The sequence below is a fragment of the Labrus bergylta genome, chromosome 18 (assembly GCF_963930695.1).
Source record: "Labrus bergylta chromosome 18, fLabBer1.1, whole genome shotgun sequence".
Taxonomy (NCBI): Eukaryota; Metazoa; Chordata; class Actinopteri; order Labriformes; family Labridae; genus Labrus; species Labrus bergylta.
Genome location: NC_089212.1, coordinates 22,650,696 through 22,668,927, shown reverse-complemented (window position 1 = coordinate 22,668,927; position 18,232 = coordinate 22,650,696). Strand labels below are relative to the sequence as shown.

At 42.0% G+C, this 18,232-nt stretch overlaps 1 protein-coding gene across 7 annotated transcripts in view; it reads left to right on the top strand.

Annotated features, from left to right (window-relative positions):
• Positions 1-16,472, top strand: part of qkia (QKI, KH domain containing, RNA binding a) — a 73,706-nt gene extending 57,234 nt beyond the window's left edge. Inside the window, exons 5-9 of one of the 7 annotated variants that reach the window (XM_020647991.3) lie at positions 3,671-3,758; positions 4,534-4,644; positions 5,673-6,113; positions 8,109-8,183; positions 9,471-16,472. In XM_020647991.3, the coding sequence (XP_020503647.1) occupies positions 3,671-3,758; positions 4,534-4,644; positions 5,673-6,113; positions 8,109-8,183; positions 9,471-9,487 (732 nt within the window). In that variant the 3' untranslated portion in view covers positions 9,488-16,472. Of the gene's footprint in view, positions 1-3,670; positions 3,759-4,533; positions 4,645-5,672; positions 6,114-8,108; positions 8,973-9,470 lie in introns of those variants that run through there. The other 6 variants (XM_065966467.1, XM_065966465.1, XM_065966466.1 and 3 more) reach the window with 6 other exon arrangements.
• The last annotated feature ends 1,760 nt before the right edge of the window (positions 16,473-18,232 follow it).

Below are 18,232 nucleotides of genomic sequence, written 5' to 3'. Positions count from 1 at the left end.
GTCTTGCTCCTCCCTGATAGCTTTTCCCGCTCTGCTGATTTCACAAATAGGCCTCATTGATTGAATCTGATTCTTCTGGATAGAGCAGCTTTATTGAGTGGCTTTTCCGCTGATGGACAGGAGCGTGCCGCGGATGTGTGTGTGTGTGTGTGTGTTAGGTGCACGCATGCTCACACGTTTGAGATGATAAGGAAAAACTTCCTTTACTCATCCCTCTCATTCTATAATCCATCAGTTATTCCCTCCCTTGGGAATTCCCCCCATCAGCCAGATCATTCCAGACACACATGCAGCTTGCTTACACACAGGGTCTCACCATCGGCTGCATCTGAGTAAATGTTTTATGGTGGGGGCTGCATGCTGACTGAGGAGACAGTTAATGCAGTAACACCTTAAGCAAGGCAACATTAAAGTCTTAACTGCTCTCTCTGTTCATCAAACATTCATCTTAGCTTGCGCGTCTGTGGCAGGATGCTGGCCCGGTGCACAGAGCGCCGCTCCAACTCCACTCCAGAAGTGTCCCAAGCATAACGTTTTGGACTCTTCTGATCTCACAGCCCCCTGTCTGCAGCCATTTTGGATCTGCCATCTTCTCTTGTTGTGCGGCTCTGACACTGCCAGCACTTACAAAACGTCCACAGAAAGCAATGTTGGCAAAAATTTTGCAACAGGGAATTGATATCTTGATGTGCGGGGAAAAAAATTGGCTTGTTTCAGATGTAAAACACAAATAATCTGCCGGGGTTTGGACGCTTTAGCTAACAAACTGTGTTAGTGAGAAGATGGAGCTATATCAGCGTCCCTCCACTGGGGATACACACATTTCCCACACAGCGGCGCACACCTCATCCTTGCAGCAGCAGCAGCAGCATCTGTGCTCTTCCCCTTCTCACTGCCCTCTATTTTAGTCTCTCTCCTCTCAGCAGGCAGCGCGCCACCTATGCAGAGTTGGATGGATGGTGTCCCCCCCCTTGCCCCGCACACATTTAACCCCAACAACCCTGCAGATCCATCATCATACAGCACACACAAACACACATAAGCAGCCCTAACATCATTTCCCAGCATGCAGTTGTCCTGCAATGTAGCCTGCTGTGGAGCTAACCCACCATGCTCTCTCTCTCTCTCTCTCTCTCTCTCTCTCTCTCTCTCTCTCTCCATACATAAACACCAACTCACCTCTAACAACCTCCTAAATGTGCTCTTTATTCTGATTTGAAGAGGTTGGTGTCTTTAAGTGTTGCCACAAAAGATCTGTGTCTCTCTGGTTTGCACTCATTCTGCAGGGAGGCACCTCGCGCACCAGGACGATTGATTTTTAGAAAATTAAGGAGCTATTGAAATTAGGGTTAGGGAGACAAGCGGCTCTGTGTGTTAGGGAAAGTTTATGATGTCAGCAGAGTGAATAGTGTTTGTACAACTCTCCTTAAAAGGTGAAGATGAATGTCTGATTTATTGTTGTGACAAATGTGAAGCTTTAAAAGCATGACACAATTAGCCTTATCCATGATTTCAATCTGGTGACAATTTGTACGGTCTTATACACACACACACACACACACACACACACACACACACACACACACACACACACACACACACACACACACACACACACACACACACACTACTGCACAAAAACAGCCTTTTTTGAGTTATTACTTTTGGTGGGTTTTTTCTTAATTTTATTTGTAAAGGTTTCTAGAGGTGGAGGTGTACATTCATTTCTGCTGTAAATGACTTAAGAAGGAACTCGTGACAGAGACATAACAATGACACATTGATATTTACTTAATGACCTTTTTCCATGTGATGGGCAGCTATTTCATTGCTTGTTCATTCATGTGAACACGTGTTTACACTCAGTACCCACAGCATCTAATTAGTAGTGATTTTGTCTCTCCGTTGAAGAGGGTTAACTTGCCCATATTAGCATTGTTAGCTGTTGACCTGGGCCATGTTCAATTAGCCTAGCCTGGTTATTATTGTTGACTGTGAATGTCAAGTGGCACTCGCCTCACCTCCAGAGCTGTTAGCGAGGGAACGAACGAGAAAGAGGCAACTGTTTGAGAACATCTTCAGTGTCTGAGACTTAACGTTTGATGGATATTAACTTTGATTTATTGAGGAATGCACTAGTTTTACTCTGTTTATCAGTCAATTGTCATATAAGCTTGTTTTTAAGTCTCGTCTTTTTCCATCATATCATTCTTCAAATCACGTGTGATGCTTCACTAGTGTTTGGACTTATGGCTATCTCTGCATGAAAGAGCATGTAGAAAAATAATCTGTCATTTTCTGTGCCTCCAGCCCTCCCCATTAGAAGGAGAGAGACTGAGCACAGTGGAGGTAGCCATGGAGAAAAAGCAGCAGAGAAAAATTCCTTGCTCTGTTAATTGGCAGCTCTGTGGTACACTAAATATTGCACAGGCGCACACAAACACACAGCTGAATACTGTGACTGCTCTGAAGCCACTGCCTTATATTTAGTCAAGGGAGACCAGCCTCTGTCACTTCTTCTCTTGCTTAACCTCACTCTTTTCTCTTCCTCTCTCTGTGGCGGTGTTGAGGAGGAGTCTCAGGGGAGGGCTTAACTCTGAGCCCTCGTTCTCTTTTTTTTTCCTTTCTCGCTCTGTCCCTTACCACGTCTTTCTTTCCTTATCGTCCTGTGAATAGAGCAGCAGACTGTTGTTATACTTAGTCCAGGAGACACCGTCTGTGCACAGAGAGAAAAGGGAAATGGAGATGGTTTCGGTATCTTCCGTCCTGTTTTTTTATTTTTGCCATCACAGAGAGGCTGGTCTCGCCCTTCTCTGCGCACATGATGTACAGAAACACAGGGAAAGTGGATGTGCCATAATTTGACCATTTTGTCCGCAAAAGGCCGTGAAATCAATAGTCCATTTAAAGAGGATCAGAGGTCAGGAGGCTTCACATGCATGTCTCTGCACCCCTCTCTGTGGGGAGCAATTCACACAACGCCGTGCTAGAATTATGATGTACAACCTAGAAAATCACAGGGGCTTTTTTGTTGTCATGGTTATTGAGTGTTCGGTAGCTTCAGGGGAAATGGGAGTTTGGGGGAGGAGGAGGGTGCAGAGAGGAAAGGGGGGGAATGGATGGGTGTGCGTGCGTGAGTGGGAGGAGGGGGTGCTATCTTAATTGCTTTCCGTGAATAATTTCAGTCCCCTAATTTGGCGATAATGACAGTGGCTGCGGCTTTTGTATTTATTTATCCAAACATTAATTGACAGGACTGACATTAGCCAGGGCGGTTATTGCGCATTTGATTGCGCACAAGGGAGCAAAGAAAATTACAGTAATTATCATTCTGATATGGATTATGAATATGCATTCCCACACTTAATGTCTCTGTCAGCATTTTAGGAGCAACAAGGCACTCTGCCATGACAACAGCACTTAAGCTCATCACCATCTCTGTTCCTGTCAACCCCATCCAACCACTGCTTGTGGAGAACAGATGACATGCAGGGTCCAAAATGATTGCGCTGCCCTAATGTAGCACTTTTACAACACCCAGGCATGTTGTTAGGTGAAACAGTCGCTATGTGGATTGTTTCAATAGGTCTGTAAAGGGGCCTCGGCTTGTTGCAGATTAGTGTTTGGTGTGTTATTGCGAATGAACATTAACGTTTCTCTTTTTCCACAGGCGGAGGGAGAAGACAATTTGAAGAAGATGCAGCTGATGGAGCTAGCGATACTCAACGGGACGTACAGAGACAACAACATCAAAACACGTAAGTGAGCTGCCAAGTACAAACACACACATCCAAATTCACGCAATCCATGCACTTTACACCACATCTTCTGACTCCACATACCACGCTTTCATCGTAGAAAACCTTTCTTCTGTATTTCTCATTGACTAATGTTGTTTACCTTCATTAAACGTATGCATAGTCGGATCTCCTCTGTACATACTATCGTTGTGTTTCTGACCATAAGAAGATCTCTCTTTCTGAATCTTTCCAAACAATTCATGTTTACTTCCCCAGCCATGAGAAGGATAACTTCCACTCTGTTCTATAGTCTATATTTCTATCATTCATCCCCCCCCTTCTATCCTCCATCCTGCAGCACAGACATGATCTCTTTGTATCATTTGCTCTTGGTCAACTTTCAGCACATTGCTATATTTCACCTGCGCAACTCTGCATGTTCGTCACCAGCTCATCTATTTTTAGTGTTTGCCCCTTCATCACCCAAATGTCTTTTTTTTTAAATGCATGATCAGGCTTATAATTTGAATTAAGTAAATCATATGAAGGCCCAACCCTTTGTCTACAGAGCCCCTTATTTCAGTATTTGTGCGTTTACTTTTTGAACCCTTGGTTCTTTGCCTTATTATCAGAGCCCGACCGATTTAATCGGCCAGCCGGTAATATCGGCCGATATTAACATATCAACTGACTGTCGGTATCGGCTAATTTTTATCGCAGATGTCCGCCGATAGTACTAGATTCATTGATCAGTCAAATAGCATTAAAATTGAATTTCATTGTATTACACTAGCAGTTCCCTTTCTGGATGTCAACAGCAGAGGGTGCTATATGGATTACAGCAACCAATATCACCCTGCAGACTGTCGAGCGATGATGCAAGTACACTCGCAGTTACCATCCAGTTGAGTGACAATCTTTTCTTCATTATACATCTTTTCCACAAGTGTTTGATTACTACATCTGACAGATCAACACAATAATTGTGTTTATCTATATCCATCTATATCTACAGATCCAACATGGATGTAAGACAGATATCGGTATCCGATTTTTTCTCTTTCCCTAATGTTGATATCGGTATCGCACCCAAAAATCCCATATCGGTCGGGCCCTATTTATTATCATTGAAAGTGTAATTTTACATGGCCACACACATGAAATCAACAGTGAATAAATTAATCAAAGTAATTAACTTTCCCTGTATAACATCTGTTCAAATGGAAGCCATGATGAACAGGCCCACCGTCTAACATTAGCTTTCTTAGAGCTTGATGCCTTTGGGGGGAAGCATGTGTGGCACTGTTCTCAGCACATGCTTATGCAGAACCACTTGAAAAATGATTTATGTGTTTAAAATTATACATTTTTTCCAACTGAAATGGAGTGCTGAACATGTGGGGGATCAACACGTTCTTGCATTACTGGTGAAAATTCCCCCTTGTGATTTTGTGAATAGTGTTTTGTAAATCATCCCCTTCATTGAGTATCTCCCCCCAAATAGTCGTCGCTCCATTTCCGTTGGCATGTATGTTGTTTACCTCACCTCTGCCATTTCTAGTAGATGAATGTTTTGCTGCCATGGTGATTTGTATGCTTTGAATGCATTGGGATGACAGCAGCGTTTTGTGCTTTTGTGTTTTGGTGCGAGGGTTTTTATTTTTTTATTTTGTCTGGCTTATGTTGACTTTTCCTTTGCAACAGATTGTGGCTTTGTGGTTCAACACCATGATCATTGCATGGACTAATTTTCCCTTTTGCCCCCTCCCCTCCTCTCTCCTCTCTACCTGCCACTTCCTGTTCCCTATTCTTTTCCTGCTTTGTATTCCCCCCCCCCCCTCACTGTTCATATGTGATTATGATCGTCCACACTTCATCTTTTGTCCTCTTTCTTCTTTCTACTCCTGTCCTTCGCTCTCTTGCTTATGGCAGCCACCCTTGCATTCTCTCTTGCAGCAGCGGCAGCAGCCGCTCAGGGCCCTCGCCTAATAGCGGCCCCCACGGGTCAGGTGTTGCCTCCCCAAGCACTCCGACCCCAGACACCAGCCGGGACTCCCATCATGAACCTCATCCGGCCCACTCAGATGGCTGCCATGCTGCCCAATGGCACCCCCACCCTGGTGCCTCCCACACCGGATGGCGGGCTCATCTACACCTCCCCTTACGAGTACCCTTACGCCCTGGCGCCCACCTCCCTGCTGGAGTACCCCATCGAGCACAGTGGGGTTCTAGGTAAGAGAGCCTGGGGAAGCATGGGTGCGGCAGGTACAGCGCCCAACTTTAGCCAGCCTGGACAGGAGGGCAGCTTGTTTTACCCCGGAGTGGGGGTGCTGGACGCGGCTTCCATGAGCCACAGTCAGGACTTGTTGAAAGGTAAATATATCGTGTCCACCTGAGGATCACAAAAACAAACTCGCGGGGTGGATAAGCTGGGAAAGCTCTAGGTAATGGGATGACCAGCTATGTGGCTCATATGGACACTGTATTAAGAAGGCAAAGTGGGACAGATGTTACCTTGTGAGGGCTAGGCTCTAGGCAAGTTCTCTTTAAAAATGTAGACTTCACTGTTTAGTTACTTCCTTGCAAAAACAGTTCTGCTCTCAGGTTTACATTGCCTATTTTCTGCGAGGTTCATATAGGAGGACTGGGCTCAGAGTGAAAAGAGACACACTGGCAGAAAGACGCTCACATACACGCAGCCTGCTCTCTAACCCTCTCATGCACTGGCCTGGAGGCATATTCAGTCTGGCGGCAGATCCCCTCGGATTTCTGCAGCTTTTGAAATCATTTCTCCGCGCTGTTCTCTGCAGGCAGGCCTTGATGCCTGTAGATAGTCCCTCTCTCACTCCCACTGGGGATGTTCATTAAATTCCTCCAGTCTCCCCCTTTTTCTCCTCCTTCCCCTCTCTCCATTGTCTCACCCCTCTCGAACTCCAGCGCTGTGCTAATACGTGACGTTCCTTTTTTAAGGTCTATGTCAGGAGTACAGTTCTCTATAAGGGTCTATAGATTATATTCAACCTCAGTGGTGCTTTAAGCTCAACACATCTGCTACCAAAGAGACAACTCTACATCTAGGGATGAATACAAAGTGACTTATAGGAACCCCATATGTTGGACTGAGGTTCTGTTGAACATTAGCGATGCTTTATCCCATGTTAAGACGAAAGAGACTTTAATTTGACACAGAACTCGGCGGCATCTGGCAGCAGCAAACACTGTGGTTTTTAGCTGACCTGTGTTTTTTTTTTAGATGCCTCTGGGAGTCATGTGCAGAACAGACAGGGGCAGCCGACTGGCTTTTCTCTCTTTAACTTGCAGGGTTACACCAGCTTAGTGCATTTTATTTACTCACACTATCGATTGGTGCCTTCAGCAACACAGGGCCCCGTTGAACACACTCACTCGCGTACCCACACACACACACACTCTGCGCTCGGCTCGGCTGCCTGCGCTGCTGAATCCAGCCGCTGAGAATTAGGAGATGTCAGGCCATCTGCTTCCTCAGAGTCGTGTCGGTGGCTCCGTCGTCATAAGCCAAAACTGTCTCTTCATTCGATAATGCCAAAACAGAAATCCCAGTTTAATTTTCATACTTATTCTATTCGCCCCCCCCATCTTCCTTCGGGAGGGTTGATTTATATTAAATAATTAATTTACACATTTCTAATGTAATACTTGAAAATAAAGTGACACACCAACCGTTTGATGTCACATATTCAAGCGCTGCGAGGGGAAGAAATGAGTTGTGACAAACATAGGAGGGAAATGACAGCCTCTGTCGCCAGAGAACAGATTGACCTGGAGAGAAATAGTGAAGGAGGGAGGGAGAGAGAGAGAAAATGAAAGAGCGAGGAAGAGGCAGGTGGTGTCTGGGACTATTCAATTACCATCAGAGCTGTATTGGATTTCCCCCCCTCCTTTCAAAATAAAGAGACAAATTTCTCTCAATCCCCCCCACTGGATCCCAGAGGAAGAATCACATTATTTCTCCCAGACAGCCCAGGAGCTTTTACCCTTTACCTCCCCCCCCCCACCACCTCCTTCAAAGAGTCCTCCATATGACTCTGAGCACTGTGGAATTTTATGACTTAAGTTATGCATTGTTTAAATACCAAGTTAAACGCCAAAAAAAAGGTGTATTATTTGTTTTTCTACTGCATTTTTCTACACGTAAACAAAAAGCTATGTGTGTCTGTGTACATGTACTATAATCTGTATTCTGTTGCTATTCGGTGTATTATTGTATTATCCAAGTATTCTAATGATAACGGCTAAACAAATGTGAATGTTCTTACTGTAAACATGACTGTTTCTCCCCTGCTCCAAGTGAATGGTTTCTAACCTTGTGGACCTGTTGCGATCTAGGTGCAATGGCTACTAAAGTGAGACGGCATGACACGCGGGTCCATCCTTACCAAAGGATTGTGACCGCTGACAGAGGTCAGTTTAGTCTCCTAGCTACACTCTGCTATTGACTGATGATGACATGATTATTATGCCTATTATGCCTCGATGCCTTAGTTGGGAATTTATATATTGTCTGTATTCTATGATTTTGTCCCCTTCCCCTCCCCCCACCACCACCTCTCCTACCCCACACATCCACACACCAGCTAAATGGTCGCTTGTGGTTCTGCACATTTTTTGTTTACATTTAGTACTTAGAGCATATGCAGTATTAAACGACTGTATTTGTCAAAGCTCAGGCGGAAAGTGATCTTAAGAGCTTTTTTTTTTTTGGTTCATGCAGCTGTGAAGCCAGGACAGGTGATACTGAGCAGGAAGGTGTATCATGACATTCCTCTGATGTGAGATTAGAGCGTTAAAATGGGTGGGGGGAGGCTTGTTCCTATACATGATTTATCTGCAGCGCTCATAAGGAAAAATAAAAGGAGAAGCATTTGAGACCTAGTAAGAGGAGGACGAGTAGCTGCGCTGCTAGCAGGCACCATGTTACCTTGACATGTAGATGAATTTAGCCTCTCTTTTTTTTTTTCCTACGGAGGGTAGACGCGCACACACATGAGCTGAGGTCGCTTCCTTTCTCTCCAGTGTTTTTTGCAAACAGATTGAAATAAAGCTAAAATACATTTTTTTAAATATTTTCAGTTGTACATGAGGTACTGTCATTTTATATTTGAGCATTTTATATCAAATGTATTTATGGTTCTTGTGTATATTTATATTCTCTAAAAACTATACTGCTAAATAAAGAGCGAGAGAATCGGACCACATCGATTCAGTTATTCTTTTGCACATTGACCACCATAGACCCCCCGTTCCCCTTCACGTAACAGTAGTGACTGTAAGTCGGCCGTTCAACTAATCACACTGTCTGTAACTTGCACTCCACCTTGACAGACACTAAAAACACTAGATTTTTGTTCCTCTGATTTTGTTTGTCTGTTCAACCTGTCTTTGCTTCAGATGTTTGGTTATGGAGGGGGGGGGTGCGCTTAAATGAAACCACACAGCTACCTGACTCAGGATGGGGGCTTAGTAGTAGAGCGATCATGATGCTAATCGTCATGGTTACACTGAGATTAGCTGAGACCATCTCACATTGGCATACAGGGGAATTAGGAGCAAGGGGGGGGGGAGGGGCGACATGAGAGATTGCATTCATTTTATTGTTAAAATGATGTCATTCCAGTCTCTTCTTGCTGACACTAATATCCTTTCTATCTTTTTTTTCTGTTTGTTTTGTTTTTGTTTCTAACCACCTAGCCGCCACCGGCAACTAACACATGACCTTCTGACCTCTGAACTCTTCACCCAATGACGAGCCGCCCCAAGCCTGCCTGCTGATCAGTTAACTGGTAATTGCCTTTTGCTAGCCTCTCGGACGCAAGTGAGAGAGAGAGAGAGAGAGAGAAAGAGAGAGAGAGAGGCGCCTGCCCGTACAGTTACCCTAACACATTCTGACAAAAAAACAACAACAACAACAACAACAACAACAACAACAAAATAGACAACAACGCAGCATCTTCACAGAAACACAACAAAACCCAACTACGTTGTGTAATATTCATTTTTTTCCCTCTGTTCATTGAGTTAAGTTCCCATTCTTTCTCTTTCTTTTTCTTCATGAATCACACACTGGGTGGATGTGTTTATGTTGTACTCATAAATCTGCACTGAATTATATAGCAATAAAGAACCCCACCCAAACCTGCCCACCCACCCTCCTTTATAAGCTCCAATTTGGTGACCTCAGCGGTATGAGTCAAAGTTCAATAACATCCATTTGACGCAAACCTTTATTGGTTTCAGAGAACAAAGTCCCGTCCCCCCCCTCAAATGCAGGACCCCCTCCCCGCCTCCAACACCCACCACCTTTTTTTTGTTTTTAAAGGAGAGAAAAAGAAACAGAAGGAAAGGGAACAAACGCTCACATTAACTTGTTTAATTTCTGTCATTTTTTTCACATGTAGTGCAATTTGTTGAGCTCTGAGATGTGATGATGAGCTGACACATTCTGGGTGTGCACCTCCAAACAGCTTTCTGTCTGTTTATAAACAAACAAAACACAAAAAAAAACAAGCATGGCTGAAATGATTGCAAAAGGAGCTTTTTATGATTTATGTGTGTTTTTTTTTTCTTCTGCTGTCTTTTTTTTTTTTTGTTTGTTTGCTTTTTACTTTTGAGTCATTCTCTCCACCTGATTTTTGGTATTCTCTGTTTTCCATGTTTTCCATGTTTGACTAATTAGCTTCGCTTCAATCGACTCGCCCCAAACTATGGCAGGTGTTTTTTATCTCTGGAAAACGAAAACAAAGCAATCTGATGTTTGAAGCAGGCTTCAGAAAAAATAAGCAACCATGAAGGGCAAGATGGGGAAGGTCATTATTAGGGATGAGGGGTCTTGTGTGTGTGTGTGTGTGTGTGTGGCTGGGTGTTTGTGTGTGTGTGTGTGTGTGTGTGTGTGTGTGTGTGTGTGTTTTAATTAATACTACATTGAAAGTAGGGTGTGCTGAGGCTACGGGGTTAGTGGTAGTGCTTCTCAGCGACTGACCATTGCTACGCCCCCATCCACACTACATCCATTATAACAGTGCCTGATGTATTTAGAGAAAATATCTCCATGAGTTAGCCGAGCTGTGATGGAAAAGACAAAAAACAAGAAAGTATTACGTGTGCGTATTTAGCCAAAGGGTTTTCCAATGAATTATATATCTGCAATTATGCGTCTGTCTCATAGAGGGCTCCGAGTGTAGAGAGGTGTGAATGTGTGGGGCCTGCCTTCAGCTCACACGGACAGCAGGGTCACTCCAGGTCAAATCAGACAGGGACTTTCATATATTCTTCACACACACTCTGAAATCTGCTCTGTAGGAAAAATCAAATAACTCCTGTTTAACGTTTCGCTGATTACTCTTTACCTCAGGACTTTTCTTATTTCCACGCTGCTTAAATTAACTTTACAGAAAGACTTTTTTGAAGTTCAACAAGTTCAGACACAGAGCTCCTGATGCTTTCCCTCTGTAGGAGAGACCCCGAATAAAATATCTAGATCTGAATGATTAACAGGCATGAACAGATGTCACATTTAAAGTTTCTGACTCTTTCTGAAAAATATTTAAAAAAAGGTGGAAATATACACACTAATGCATTAAAGCTTCCTGATCATGAAGATCCAGTTCTAAAAAGTTCCAGTTCTAAAAGGTAAATCGTCCACTCTCTCTGATTTGACCTGGTGTGTGACGCTCGCAGGCGGTCAGATCGTCTCTGACCCATTAACGCTCTGCTTTTTGAGGAGGCTTAACGTGGGCTATTAACACTAAATCAACATGCTCCTAGGTTACATGGCGAGGGGGGGGGGGGGGAGGCAACTTTGAAGTTCTGTACATAAATGCTTTTCATCAACCTGGCTTCTAATTTTAAGTTGTTTCATCAGCCTCATTGCCAAAAGAGTGTTTTTAGTTTTCTTCCATTTTTTTAATTTCAGCATCTCAACTTTTGGTCGACTTTTTTTTACGTTTAGTTTTTTTTTTTTTTTTTTAACCCCGGTGAAACTTCCTTTGCAATATGAGGTTGACATTCTGTAAGCCTTCGTGAACATGGACACTTGTGTTCTCTGATGATGAAACGTTCATTTCTCACACATAAAGCGTCCAGAAGAGAAGCGCATCCACAATGTGTCACACCTCCCCGGGATCTCGGACCCGATCCGGAGACCATGAACCTTTTGTTGAACTCTCTCAAGAAAAAATAGGATGTGAAAGCCATGCCTGCCTGTTCAAATTGCTTTATACATACTTATTATATATATATAAATATATATATATATATATATATAAATATATAAAAATGTAGATATCTGTCATTGCATATACAAATACAGAAGAGAACAAAAACTAGATAATTTTACAGGGTGCTGGAGAAGAGGAAAAAATGAGAAATCTATTTTTGGCAATTTTAGCTTTTGATACCTTACTTGCAGTTACAAAATCAGAAAAAAAGACATTAAAAAAAAATGTTTTAAAGCGTAAAAAGGGGGGGAAAACAGATAAGCTAAGTGGGTGAGGAAGAAGTGCTGTTACCCTGGATATGATTTGAAACGAGGAAAAAAAAAGACCAAAAGAGTCGTAACCCTGGAAGAGAGCGAGCGAGACAGACGCCTGAAGAGTTTCGAAACAAAACACAGTATGATCAAATCAAAGTGCCTTATCAACAGTGGTTTCTGTTTCCTGAGTATTCCAGTTGTGTTCAATAATATCCAGCACCCACCGAGACGGCGCAGAGAGGAATGGCTAGCGTTACACGCTCTGAATAGTCAAGCAGGGCGGGGCCGCCACCTCAACGTGGCGTCACCCTCCGAGTTCTTCTATGCAAAAAGAATAGCAGTCATTTTGACCAGCTAAAATATGTGCCATGGTTTTGTCTTCCTGAACTGATTTTTTGTTTCTCCTTTTTACTATACGGCCCTTTACTCTGCAGTCAGTGCAGCTTTCTGTTCTCTTGATTCAGATTTTAACGATCAAATGAAATATTGTCTTGATTTTTTTTTTTTTTGTGAACTGTGACAAACTTCCTCGAACAAATTGAACTGCCAATAGCAATGCAGCAGTCTGCCAGAACATGTTTGGATCATGAGCCGAGCGAAAAAAACAAAAACAATAACACAACAGGGAACGGATATTATAAATAAAATAAAAAAAAGAAGGGGGGGGCGGTCGTCTGCGCTTGTTTCAACTGCTGCAAACTGAAATCATCCGCTCCAAGTGGTCTCTGTCAAATTGACACCAGACGATCAGTTCAATCAGGACGGATGAAAAGTGCTGACTAATAAATAAATAAAAAATAATCAAAAAAGTTTTCAGTTGTTGAAACAGCAGACGTGCAGCGTGTGACCTGAAGGTGAAAAACATCAACAAAGCGATCATGTCTAAAGTCGTCACCCTCCGACCGGCGTCACAAACTTGGCAGTCTTTTTTTTTTTTTTTTTTTTTTTTTTTTTTTTAAACTCATAGCTCTTTTCATTGTGCTGTTACACCGAAAGGTCATAGAATTTTGTTTTCTTCTTCTCAGTGTTATTCAAATTTTTTTATTTTTTATTTTTAAATTGAAAATGCAATATTAAAGCAGATCAAGAGATGGCTATTCAGCATTCGACAGTATTAAGAAACGTCTCTGTGCAATGTTACAACTCGCTGTGTCATTGTGAAAGGCTGGATAAGTCCATCAGGTGAAAGGTGAATTCTATACCTACCGTATTCTCTCTGGCCTGCCTACTACATGTATGATAATGTAATTAACAGCCATTGTTACAGGTTTATAATGTATTTTTCTAATCTCATTTTATATGTATATTAATCATGTTTTTCTGAGTGCTTTCTTTTTTTTTTTCTTTTTTTTTAAGAAAACCCACTGCTCCTTTTTTCTCCCCCCCCTCTTCCTCCCCCTCTCTCTTTGACATCTTTAAGACTGTCTCTTGTGGGGAGTGTTGCCTTTTCCCTGTTATATATATCTTTTTATTTTTTTGTTTTTTTTGTTTTTTCCTTGCCAAATCCCAGCTTGTTTAACTCATTAGCGACTTTATTAGTTTCCTTGTCATAAGTATTTTTACATGCTTGCATTTAGTTTTCATGGTGTATGCTGTTATTTTTCTTATTAACCTCTTGGCATTTATTTTAATAAAACATTCTTAGTAAGAATTTTACTAACTTTGCTGAGATTTTTGTCTTGTGTTTTTAACCAGTTTCATGAATGTATTTACCTTTTGGTCTGGATCACGGACTAACACGATTAAAAAAAAAAAAACAACAACAACAACTTCCGTCTGGCCATCACTCACACTGACTTATTGACACTACACAAACACACACACTCACACACGGCAACACAAAACCTGCACGAGTTGAAAAGCTCCGCCTCCCCCTTCACTGCCGCTCACGCACTCTCACCTCTGTGCTGAAGAAACCTGCTCACAATATTCACACTCGCCCCGCCCCCCTCCTCCTCCCCTTCCTCTTTCCCTTCAGTTCAAACACCGCTGCTGTATCTCGTCGCCTCTGTCGTTTGAGACGACCCTCTCGTCGTTAGTTGACCCGTCCTTCTCGTGTGATGGCAGGAAGAGAGGGGGGGGGCGCTCATATAAGCTGCATGTTACTGGAGGTCACTGGTTATCCTCTGGGTAGGCTGTTCCCTTCACACTCCGGTTAAAAGTCGGGTTTTATTCACTATTGTTACTAAAGAAATAATCCCTGCAGATAAAAGTCCTCTTTCTCTTCGCTCCTGCAGGACTTAACGATAATCTGTGCAAAGACACTGCTAGTCATCTCTAAAGGATTAATGCTACTGATCAGGACATTACACTGAGGGGAGGGGGGGGGGCAACACGTACAGATGACAGTTTCATGTGATAGTCTAAATCTGTCCCCGCTCTTTCATTGATGGTTCCATTGCGTCCTGGTCATGCCTGGATAGCAGTGTTACAGTTATCACCAGCTGTTGTCTGTTTGGTGAACACTTCTCCCCCATTTGGCTTATTGATAGAAGCGCTAATACCGGGTCATTGGGGAGCACCCATAATGCTTAGACACACACCAGTACACCGTGCCAATATGAAGTACTTTGGGATCAAAACAACCCGTTCTATTCCTTCCAGTGTCAAATGCTGATCTGGCTTTCAGCCTGCAGAACTCTGGTTGTTTTTTTTTTTTGTTGTTTTTTTTCCTGCTGTCGCCCGCTCGTCCCGGGGTTCATTCAGCTCTCCTCTTTCTCTTTTTATTCAGCTTTCTTCCTCCTCCACTAATTCAAGGTATTGACACTGACACACAAGCAAGCAAAAAGAAAAAGATTAACTTCATTAATCCTGATTTATTTTTTACTTTAACCCACCGAGTGATGTCTCAGGATTTAATTTTTTTTCCTGCTCTTTTTCTCCAAAATCTGCACAACAACAAAAAAAAAACATCTTGGCCTAACAGTTTTCAATTCTCCATCACGCCTCAGCGAGCAGGATACAAGGATTAAAAGAGTCTAACATCAAACTTAACATTTCTCTTCCTCTCTGGAATTAACATCTTGTGTCTTGGATCTGAAAATGTGTTTTTTTCCGCCTCCAACACTTTGCTTGTTCACCAGCAAGTCGAGGCAGAGATTGGACTACAGGCAGCACAAATAGATTCTTTAAACTCTGGGAATACACGCTTTCATTTATTAGCTTTTTTCTGATTGGCTCCTTTTTTGACCTCGTGAGAAACTTGAGCAGAAGTCCGTCCTTTAGCGGCTCATTTCTTTGTTTTTACCGAGTAGATAAAAACATGATGATATTTTTTCCAGAGCACATGTTACAACAAACACTGCCGACTTTAAAAAAAAAAAAAAAAAAGTGCCTTTTTTTCCTAAACATGAGAAATGATATATTTTTCTACTTAACCATTCAAGTGCCAATTTTCTGCCTCCTTTAATCTCGCCGTTAAGCTTTTTTGTCGAGCACAAAAAAAAAAACTAAATGCCCACGCTTTTTTTTTTTTTGTACATACTTTCAAATGTTAACTGGAAACGTTTGACCAAAACAAACTGGGAATTTTGGTCACAACAGCTCCCCGCCATTAAACGCTGCTTTAATGGCACCTGTTTTGAATTTGACGAGCTGAGAACGTTCTGATTGGACCACAGTATGCAGCCACCGTCTGCGCGCATACTGCTGCCCAGTTCTCAGCGGCCTTTTTCCAAAACGCCGGGCATTCAGTGTATTGATCTACTAACTACCTTTTTTCACCTGTCAGTCGTTTTTCTTTATTTTCTTCTTCTGTTCTGTTTAACAAACATTCCTCCAATGAGTTAAACGGCAGGTTAACCAATCAGTATTGCTCTCAGCGATGTAGCACTCAGGTGGTTAAAGGGCAAATGCTACCAAAACAGAACAGGAAACACGAAGCCCCACTGGAATTTCTTTTTTTTTTGACTGTGATAAAAGTTTTCCTAAAATCATACTAGTATGATATAAACTGTAAGTTTCTCATCCATAGAGTGGTGCACTAAAATCTGTGAGATTTTCTTTTTTTTTGTGGAGTTGTAAGTTTTTAATGTGACGTAGCCTTTATTCTTTTGTTTTGTGTTACCTTTGTTTTTACAGAGGGTAAGACTGAGAGTTTTTGATTAGGGTTGTAAAACATGTAATGCCAGTTTTTGTTGCTCACACCAAAAAAAAAAAGTAAAGAAAAGAAAAAGGAAAAACAAATGTCATGTGTGCAATAAAGAATCATATTTACAAGCTTCCCTCTGACTGCTCTACCTGGACTCGTCCTTTTGCTTCCATATATCGCTGACATCATTTCTGTGGATTTGCTGTGACTCTGGCCCGTTAAAAGGTAGGTGCGCCGCTTTTGCAGGGAATAAAAAAAATGAAGAAAAAAAGAACACGAAAGTTCAACACTGGCAAAATAAATCTCGCCTAAACCTTCAAAGTGAGATCAAGCCCCCCTCGCTTGGACTTCAGCGTGATGTTGTGAAAATGTTGGGAAATGTCGACCTTCTGAGAGGGTTGCGGGGGAAAGCTTTCTCCGGAGATGGTATTTAACGGTCAAATCCATTTCTGGCTGGAGTCGTTTTGAACTGGCACATAAATCTTTTGGCTTTTTTCACTCCGGCCAATCGTTTCGCAGCACAGCAGAAGATAGGAAATGGTGTGGCATTTGGTTAAAAGATCACACTTCTAATGCAGGCTGAACACTCACGCTGTCAAAGACATCTATTTTTAATAAAGACGATGCACACTGATGTGTCGAGAGTGTGCAGCACTCATCACAGAGGTCAGGCTCACACCAGAGAATCTGCATGCACTTCAGACAGAGATGTAGCGTTGTAGTGCATGCTGACCAAGTTTCATTATAGAAACAGTTCAGACACTGAGATGCAGAAAAGTAAAAAAACATTTCTCTACCATCATAATTAAGATAATGGATTATTCTCAGGCTATGATGTTCACAATGAATCCCTGATGGTCTCTTAAGGGTCCTAACTTTTTCTAATTATTAATGAGAATTGCTCATAAATAAAACACATTTAGAAAAAGACACAAGTTCCATTTGGAGTGAATTTACTAAGACTCAGAGAGTACTCCTCACACAGCAGTACTCATAAGTCTGCAGGCATGTCATTGGACTTTTAAAAAGCGGGTTGTTGGGGCGCCTGTACAGAGGCTTTAGTCCTCCATGTGGGCGGCAAGGGTTCAATTCAGTTCAATTCAATTCAGTTTATTTTTGTATAGCGTCAATTCATAACAAGTGTTATCTCAAGACACTTTACAAAAAGCAGGTAAAAGACCTTACTCATTGTTATGTTAAAGAAAGCAGGTAAAAGACTTTACTTATTGTTATGTTACAAAAAGCAGGTAAAAGACTTTACTTATTGTTATGTTACAAAGACCCGGCCTATCCATCATGAGCACTTTAGCAAAGCAGCAAAAGTTACAGTGGTAAGAAAAAACTGCCTTATTAAAAGGCAGAAATCTTCAGCCGGTTCAAAGCCAACCTGTGGCTCCTTTTCCCACTCACTCTCTCCCTGATATCCGACTCCATCCACTGTCCTATCTCTAAAATAAAGGCACAAAAAGCCTAAAAATAAACAAAAAACAGCCAGTTTTTTAATGAAATGTTAGCGTTTTAATGACCTTTCACACAAGTATCACTATGAACTGTAATACATATCTCACTAAATATATCGTCTTGTTTTCTCTTAGAAAAATATGCATTTGATTCCAGGCTTTATTTTCAACTTTTTCACCTTCATCAAATGTGTAAGTTCAGATGTATGTCCCTCACTTTTATTTTAAATGCTGTAATTAAAGAAAATAAAAAGAAAACATTTCAGTAACTTTAAGTTTTTTAAGGATATGTGTACAGGAACTTTTCCACACACAGCAAAGATGAAAAACAAAGGTTCAAGGACACATTCTACGTCCAACAAACACCCTGTCAATGAACTACAAGCTTCTGACAACTATAACCTCTAAGTGAAATGTAAGAGTGATCATCTCA